The 8825-nt window shown below is 38.6% G+C and overlaps 2 protein-coding genes across 2 annotated transcripts; both read right to left on the bottom strand.

Annotated features, from left to right (window-relative positions):
- Positions 1–1820: 1820 nt before the first annotated feature.
- Positions 1821–3318, bottom strand: LOC122639126 (disease resistance protein RPM1-like). Its single transcript, XM_043831955.1, has 2 exons — positions 2067–3318; positions 1821–1957 (listed from the first exon to the last, which is right to left on the bottom strand). The coding sequence occupies exons 1-2, from the start codon at positions 3316–3318 to the stop codon at positions 1821–1823; spliced, it is 1389 nt and encodes a 462-aa protein (XP_043687890.1).
- Positions 3319–3539: 221 nt separating this feature from the next.
- Positions 3540–4977, bottom strand: LOC122639582 (disease resistance protein RPM1-like). The gene has a single exon (XM_043832450.1). The coding sequence runs from the start codon at positions 4898–4900 to the stop codon at positions 3554–3556; it is 1347 nt and encodes a 448-aa protein (XP_043688385.1). The 5' UTR covers positions 4901–4977; the 3' UTR covers positions 3540–3553.
- Between the last annotated feature and the right edge of the window lie 3848 nt (positions 4978–8825).

Genomic DNA, 8825 nt, shown 5'->3' with positions numbered 1-8825 from the left:
ATATTAGGCAAACTTAGAGGGGAGGAGATAGATATTTTCCCTATTATTTATTGTCAAACATGGATTCAAATTCATACCGTTAAACATTTTTTTGATTTCTTGTGAACCGTATAAAATAGCATTTTCTAGCTTTATTGCTAGTAGATTCTAGATTAATTTTTAGCCCCAAATTAGATAACATCCAATGGTTTGAATTTGCCCACTTGGCAAAATTAAGTTGTGGAGTTATCTTGTACTACAGACCAACTTTCTTTTGTCTGTAAATTTTTTTTAGGGCAACAGTTCTCTCTATGAGGAGCATGAGCATGGCCTTGGCACGTGCATGAGGGCCAATGGGAGAGCATGTGGCAGCATCAATAGGGCGGTCATTATCGTCATTCATGAGGGCAGAGTAGTCATTTCATCTCCTCCCTCATACACACATATAACTAGGCGCAGGGCGCACACTCCCCCACAAAAAACTTTTCTCCAATTTTTAATCAGTTAATTTCTTTCAAACTTTTTTCCCCAATAAACTACCAAAGGCAAGTCATAGGTTGATTTCATAATCCCATTATCTTTCAAATAAAGGAAAAAAGAAACTTCAATTATTTTTTGCAGCAAAAAATAAAAATCATCCAAAAACAAAGTCAATCTAAAGCCAGTAAACACAAATCAGAACCACTTTAACCGGAAAGCATTCATATGGCATCAAACATGTGTAATTAAAAAGAAGGGAAGGACGGAAGAGGTATGAGAATCCACAAAGAGCAAGACAACAAAAACATAACAAACAGTTAGATAAATATCGAATTCAGTTTTCACATCATGGATTCATTATATTTTCCTTTTAAGTTTCAACAAAGAAATGGAACCAAACACACTGTAATAAAATTCATAAGAGGACCAGATGCCACATTCTGAAATGCTCCCCCACTGGCCATCAATCATCAGATCAAAGCCCTGATTTTACAAGTTCTGATGGAGTTCATTCCTGTATAGAAAACCATAGATGGATAATATAATTAAACCATAAAACAGAAAGTTAGAACTGTAATATGATGCAAGTAGATCCACAATAATGCCATGAATAATGATATCAATCCTCCATATGGCAGTAATGAACTTCAATTCAAGTTTCTTGTATAAGGTGTTCTTTGTAGTATTGGCCTCAGAGGATCCAAACTCCTCTACTATACACTTCATCAAAAAAATGGAAGTTGGAGGAGAAAGCTCTCAAGGGTATTTCTGTGAGTACCCCTTGTGTTTCTACATACATATCACACTTCCTTAGGGTGTTTGATACAGAGGGTTTAGGTTAATTTGTGAACACAGATGAAATTACATGAACATGATACATATAGCTATGCTTTGTATTCTAATAATCACCTATACAGCTATACCCATGCATAAATAACAATGGCTAGCTCACTTCACAAATTAGGACTCACGGGAGTAAAGGCAACAGATAAATACCGTGGTATCAACACTCCTGAGAAAAAGATATTGTGGCGGTAGTGAATCCACAGTACTGCTTTCACCTCCACACTCAAAAAGCTCAGCTTTGGCCATTCGCTCATCCAGTAGATTTTGCCGAATCATTTCTGTCATAAATGATGCATGGACCAAACTTTTAGAGTGATCGCTCTAGTTTTATCAAAGTAGTGAAGGGAAAAGATTGCTCATAAGGGTTTGTGATTTTATTGTCACCCTCACACAGTTTCATCCCTTCCATATGGCAGACATTAAAGAAATGAATGTGAGTAATTGCATGTAGAACACACACGCACACCCATCTCACACGTCAAATTTTATTAACTTTATTAATATGATATGAAATTTTATATCACAACCTTCTTTACCACATGGATTGGTGACAATGACAGAATATCATAAACAATTGTGACCCAAATGAGGAGACCTAATTTTTTAATTAATGAAACAACTTTCTTCACAAAACGAAAAGTAATAGTAACAACTGCAAAAACCAAGAAGAAACCAATTGTGCTAGTGTAACAAGTGGTAGGACAAAAAGTATGTATATGGTATCCTGTTTTTATGTAGACAAAAAAAGAACCCATACTCACCAAAAAAATGCTTTGGTGCAAATTGGGATTGCTCCCCTGAACGACGTCTGAAAGCGAGTGCTACATCCATTGCAGAATAACGAACACGGCGTCCTTCATGCTTACGACTAAAATAGGCATTTGGCAATTTCTCACTCAGCATACGTTCTTCAAAATACAGAAGAAGAAGAGGCATTATACTGAGCTCGAATTCTGGGGGCATGTCAACAAAGCAAAGATATTTCAGATTGGAAAAATGTTGAATCCCTTCTGGAGCTCTGCATAATTGCTTGCATCCTTCGATTCTTATGTCTTCCAATACAGGCATTGCACCTTCTTCCACTCTCAAAATAGTCAGTCTCTCTTGTCCAATAAGACGAAATACCTTAAGTCTGTCAAACCCTCCTGCCTCTATGAGCATCTCATCTCCGTCGTATGATTCTGCATGAAGAATCAAGTCCACTAGATTATGTAACACACGAAGGCTTCCAATGGGATTGTCTTTTAACCTTGATGTGCCTAAACGAAGTTTGACAAGACTATCAAGTGACACAATCCAGTTTGGCAATCTCTCAAGAGGAGAATCCAGATACAGACGTTGAAGAGACCTGGGAGGTGACAACAAATGATCAAAATCTAAAAGCTCGTAATCATCCAATGACTTTATAGTCAATGAACAAAGGTGGCTCATCTTTTCAATGGAGGCACATAGGTGCATTACGTCGTCTCTTCTTATCCTCACAATACCCAACCTTTTGAGCTCTATTAACTTCTCCAACTCTCTAACCAAGTTGTTGCCACCTTCTTGGTTTGCTTCTATGAATGCTAGCTTCTCTAGACTTGTTAAATTCCCAATACCTTTGCGCGCCTTTAATCCTCGTTTTGTTTTGTTACCACCAAGGAAAATGAATCGATCAACTAAAAGATTCCGAAGATGATTGAGCTTGAAGATCCCAATGGGCATTTCAGCAACAGAAGTACCTCTAAGATCCAAAGTTTCTATGTATTCAAGTTTTCCTATGGTGTTTGGAAGAGCCTTGATCTTCGTATTTCTCACACAGAAATACCTCATGTGAATGAGATTGCCAATCTCATCATGAAGAGTTTCCAAAGGTATGTCTTGCAGATCCAATACTTGCACCAACTTGAAGTTGGACACAACTGTATGTGTAAAAGAGCCTTGCAATTTTTCAACCCTAAAGAGCAAAAGAGATCGAATGTGGGAGAAATTTGCATTCTTCGGAACATTTTCTTCATTATTGCGGACAGACATACGTCGAACATTGTTTGGCAAATTTGTGTCTCGTTCATCAAGAACTATATTATAATTCCACTCCTCCGACTTCAGAAGAATGATTTCACGTAGAAAATCATGTACTCGACAACTTCGAATACGTCCATCCAAATATGTTTCTTCAATTTGAACTAGTTTCCTACGAACAAGCTCTTTGAGGTAATCTTCTGCAACCTCTTCCAAGGTCAATCTTTTTTTCCGTCCCACGAATCCTTCAGCCGTCCACAATCGAAAAAGCCTCACACTTGATTGAATAATTTTCTGGGAAGATGCCAAAATATAAGAAACAAAATTTCAAGTGGTAAGGTAAATCATTGAAACTCAATGACAAAACCTTTGCCATTCTTGTTAGAATGGGATTGTTTTCGAACACAGAGCCAAGATTGTCAAGCAATTTTTGCCATTCAAATCTCGTCTTATCTTTCAATGCCAAAAGAGCACCTGTAGCTACAATAGCTAGAGGCAAACCCTCCCATCTTTTCAGGATTTTAAGAGACAGGTCCTTTAAATCTGAAGGACAATTCTCTGATGCAAACGCTGTCTTGCAAAATAGTCTAAAACCTTCTGTATCAGGTAGAGGTTTAAGGTTGTAAACATGGCTAGAATTTGACTTTTTGCAATAAGAAGCTACGTCATTGTTGCGTGTTGTGATCACCACTCTACTACCACAATCATTACTGGGTAAAGCATGTTGTATAGAGTTCCATGATTCTATGGTCCAAACATCATCAAGGACAATGACATACCTTTTCTGTTGTAAATACTCCCTTAATTTGTTTACCAGCTGAACTTCTTCCATGGAATCTAGTCCTCTAAGGACTACCTCATCTTCTTGGTAAAATTGCTTCATCATGGACTTCAAGAGCTCTTGAGGCTTAAAAGACTGTGACACTGTGATCCAAGCATGACATTCAAAGTGTTCTTGCACCTTTCGGACATCATAGACTTTTTTGACGAGTGTGGTCTTGCCCAGACCACCCATGCCTGCCACAGAAATCACTGTGCATTTGGACTCTCCCTCTACTAGCAATTGGACCAGATAATCTCGAGGCTTCTCAATACCGACAATGCCTGAATCCTCAACATACAAGGCAGAGACTCGAGGATCGTGCCATGTGTCAGGCTTGGCACCAGAGCTTGACCCTTGATCTGAAATGCTGAAGCGATACCTCTGGCTTCTTTCTTTAATTCCAATGATTCTTCGTTTGATTTCCTGTACATCAGTAGATATTTGGTGCCGTGATTTCCACTCCTTGGAGAGGCGAACAATTTTACAAAGATAGCCAATAAATCCAGGCTTTTGTTGATGATGTATGCGAAGCATGAAGTCATCAACGGCATCTTCAATTTCATAAGCTACATCCCTCACTTGCTTAACCCAAATTTTCACTCCTTCATCCGTCTCTCCCCTTGCATCTGCATCCTTCAAGAAGGCACGGATGCTCTCGAGTTCATCCATTAAGTCACGAACATCTGTCCGGATACCTCTCAGAATTTTTGCTTCATCAACGAGCAAGTTGCCCAACTTGTCAACTAGAAAGCTTACAGCAGGCATAGCCATCTCTCCCCTGAATTTATGGAAGATTTTGAAGATGGCATCAAAGAGCAGCTATGCAAAGCTAATCTCACAATGCTGGCAATGTTTTATCTCAACTCTCAAGCCATTAATTAGGTCTCCAGTTCATGACTTCATGTGAGGAGGACAAGGCAGCTGGGAGTTGATTCGAAATAAACACAAACTCTTTAAAAATGGCATCAAGGACCAGCAATATATACATGATAAATCTCTCAAAACCCTTGCATTCATTTGTCACCAAACTGGAATTAAGGGACAACAGAAAGACAGAGACCAAATTGGAAGAATGGAATGAAGAAAAGAAAGATTACTTTAAAGCGATATGGCTGCGGACCGGAGAATAAAGTTGCACAACAGAAAGACAAAGACCAAATTGGAGGAATGGAATGAAGAAAAGAATCTAAGGAATATGCGAAAGACCAAACTGAAAGAATGGAATAAGAGAAAGAAAAGTAAAAAAAGAACGTCCACCAATTAATCTGGCGAGATTTATGTTAGGAATTTCAAAATTAAAAAGGAAAAGCGAGAGAGTGAGAGAAGAACCTTGGGAAACTCAAACTTTCTGGTGATCTCATGATTTTTCTGCTTCAAACTTTTTTTAAAAATGAAATTCTAAAGATATTATATATGAAAACAGATTATAAAGAGCAAAAATAGTTATAATCTACTACATAATCACCAGAGTTTCCAATTCGAATTAGGGTAAGAAATGCTGAGACCTATATTCTGAAAAAAAATAAAAAAAATAAAAAAGAAATGCCAAGACTTTTGTGACATTATTTAATGCCTTTTGTGACTTTTAGGCCTACTTTTTCTTTCTCATGTGGCGAATCTGAATCCAAAATAGACTTCTTCATGTGTCAATACAAAATTACAAATCATACTGTGGTAATTGATTTCCCCTTCCATGTTAGCCCACATGTTTTCTTTTTCACCAACTTGAATGAATCCTCAGTTTCTTATTTTATATGGACCTTAACCCCACTTCTTTCAAAAGAGATTCTTCAACTTTTGGTTTTTCTAGGCACTAATTCTGTCTTTCAAGATTTTGTCCATAGAAGATGCCATGACGGGTACTGAATGTTTTTCAAGATTTTTCTCATGGATGATCTGGTTCCTTATGCAATCTCCTACATCTTTTCAATAGTAAGGCTTGATTATGCTCTCATTTCAGCTTAATATTTAGGCCTCCTTAGATGGGTTTAAACCATTGGATGTGGTTATTGGATTGAACAATTAGCAGTCTTTTGTCTAATTACATCGAAATAGTAAAGAAAAATCAATTAATCTCCTTTGCCAAACAAGTTCAAATTAAAATAAAGAGAGCAAAAAATATACAGGAAAAAAATATGAGCATCATTTATTAACTTGAAGCTTGTTAAAAGAAATCCAAAGTCTATAAATACAAGCCAATTAAATCAGGAAATATACATTTAGCATCAAATAGGAGTAAATAAAAATAGAAGAAAAAAAACTAAAGGAAATCAACAAAGAACACGGAAACAAAAAGCAGAAAGTAACATTCGGTAAGGAATGAATTGAGTTTTCATGTACCTGGATTCCCAAATATATTCTAAAGGTAGAAACGACGTCTTTTGAGTGCTGTGAAAATTGAATTGTCAACCACTTGAAGAAGCTTTACATCTCGATATGGGGAAGTTGGATTACGCTAAAACTTTGTGAAACTGATAGATGATAGCCATGGAAAATAAGCAATTTGAATCCTACTAAGCTGCCACATGGTAGAAATTTGGGTAATATACACAAGCTTGCCTAAATGCCTCATCTAGGAAACTTTGCCCTTCTCTTGTAGAGGCAAAACTATAAAATAGCCAAATAGGACTTTGATACTTAAAGCTGAAGCTATGGAAGAGAGACAGAGGAAGGGTTTTTCGCCAGTTGCTGTGCTGCTGAGTTGTGAAGTGGTAGAGTAACGGGGTGTCTGGCGGAGGGTTCTTTGGCCTGTGGTTTCGGTTATGACCCGAGCGTTCTGGGTCTTGAGGAGAAGGGAGGAGGAGTGGATGGAGGGAAGGGAAGGGTCCGAGCCTGCTTTCATGTCAGGCTCTTGAAGCTGGGTTCTGCTTTTCTTGGAAGGGTGTGAGGGTGTGTTGTTGTTAGGAGGAAGAGGGAGAGGGAGACAGGGTGCGAGGGTGCGGAGGTGAGATGGGAGTGGCGTTTTGGGTGGGGGGTACTATTTTGCCGTTCTTCGTGGGGCTCTAGTTCGAGGTTCGCCTCATGGTCGTCCTGCAGTCTGCAGGGGGCGGAGGCTGAACTTGCAACTCTAGTTCCTGCGATCCCTCCTCTCGGTGTGTAAGTGTGTTACCTGGGGGAGGAGGGGGTTCACCGGATTTTTATCTTATGCAGTTACTGCACGGTGCAGTGCGGCGGCTGTAGAGATCATGTGCATCACATGGGATCTGCTGTGCCACATAGTCTCTGCTACGTCATACGATGCAATACTACACTCTACAATAATAGGAAAGGATAACGATTCGAGATTCATCTAGTTCGGTCTTCTCCCGGTGTGTTTAACTTAGTGGGGTTGGAAATTTCGTGCGCTCACGTATTTAGTCGTAGGGGTTTTTTTTTCGTTAGAATTTTCCTTATATTATATCTCAAAATTGATATTGAAGAAGAAAACTTTGTAACATATTTTCTAATATTAAATTCCAACATTATATCATTTATATGGTTTCTCATATAGTTTTTTTTTTTTTGGGGTACGACTCATATGGGTTTAGTTCATGGTATCAACGTGGGTATCGACCGTCATTCGCCACGAGTATCACCGATACCGATCAAATTGGCAATTTGGATCCTCTACTGTCGAGCTACCCGGTAGGATCGTGCTGCCGAGACACAGCAAGACGGTATATACCCCTCCTCGAGCAAGGCGCTCGGGCAAGGGTAAGGCAGTCATTCTCCGCCTTGTGCCTTGTTGTGTCTCGACAGTACCATCCTATCGGGCAGCTCGGTAGTGGAGGACCTGGATCCTTAGGTTGGTCAAATCAATCTCTATGGAGTTGATTCCAATAAAAAAAGTCTTTTTTTGGATTAAAAAAAAACTACTTTTTTTTACCATATCAATCGTATTGGTTGATATGAACCCATACTTTGAGGATTACCGAAAAAATAAAATAAAAAAACTCATATTTAAAGACCATTGCCAAGAAAACAAAAAGAAAAAAAAATCACAATAAGATAAACATAAGGACCGAGTTTCCCTCCAAAATGGGAATGAAGAATGTATTTTAGAATATACTAAAACCATAGAAGGGGTTTGTAAACCTTAAAATGGTGGGTGAATCGTCCTCTATTGGTGGAGGAAAACTTTATGTTAAATATAAGGGAAGATTTCACAGACACCCCCTAAAAGTATCCAATATCTCATAAACTTACAATACTTGGTCAAAATGTCACAGACACTCCAAACGTTAAGCACAGGTAGTACCCAAAGGTGAATATCCATTTTACCCCTTAGTTAATTAAATAAAATGACAAAACTTTCATTTCATCTTCTTCCCTCTATGGCTCCGGTTCCGGCGACCATCACCTGCTCCGGTGACTATTACCAGCGGCAAGGCAAGGAGAAAAAAGTCTGAAACAGGGATGGATTTCCCTGAGCTAGGATCGCTAACTCCTTAGCCTTCTTCAATAATCCGTTCCTCAAAGTCACTTGCCTGCTCGTCAAATTGTCGATCCTTCGGATCACGATCTTTCCTCTTTTTTTGCTTCTCGGCGTTCTCGGATTTACATTATCACATAAAAAGGGACCTATATTTGTAGATCGGAGTTATCCACTTCAAGCAACAGTTGCTGCTATAGATGTAAATGTTAGGAATCAAGAGATCTCAACAATTTGGATCGTCTTCCTTCTAGGGAAGAATCCTCCAAAACAGGTTTGTATTAT

This window comes from Telopea speciosissima, chromosome 9, assembly GCF_018873765.1.
Source record: "Telopea speciosissima isolate NSW1024214 ecotype Mountain lineage chromosome 9, Tspe_v1, whole genome shotgun sequence".
NCBI classification, from domain to species: Eukaryota; Viridiplantae; Streptophyta; class Magnoliopsida; order Proteales; family Proteaceae; genus Telopea; species Telopea speciosissima.
The sequence above is the reverse complement of the archived record's forward strand: the minus strand, read 5'-3'. Positions and strand labels throughout refer to the sequence as shown.

Coding starts and splice junctions, on each gene's coding strand:
- LOC122639126 (XM_043831955.1), bottom strand. CDS start 3,318: ATGTCTGTCCGCAATAATGAAGAAAATGTTCCGAAGAATGCAAATTTC. Junction 1,958..2,066: donor TGCACCAAAGCATTTTTTTG/GTGAGTATGGGT, acceptor TGGTTTTTGCAG/TTGTTACTATTACTTTTCGT.
- LOC122639582 (XM_043832450.1), bottom strand. CDS start 4,900: ATGGCTATGCCTGCTGTAAGCTTTCTAGTTGACAAGTTGGGCAACTTG.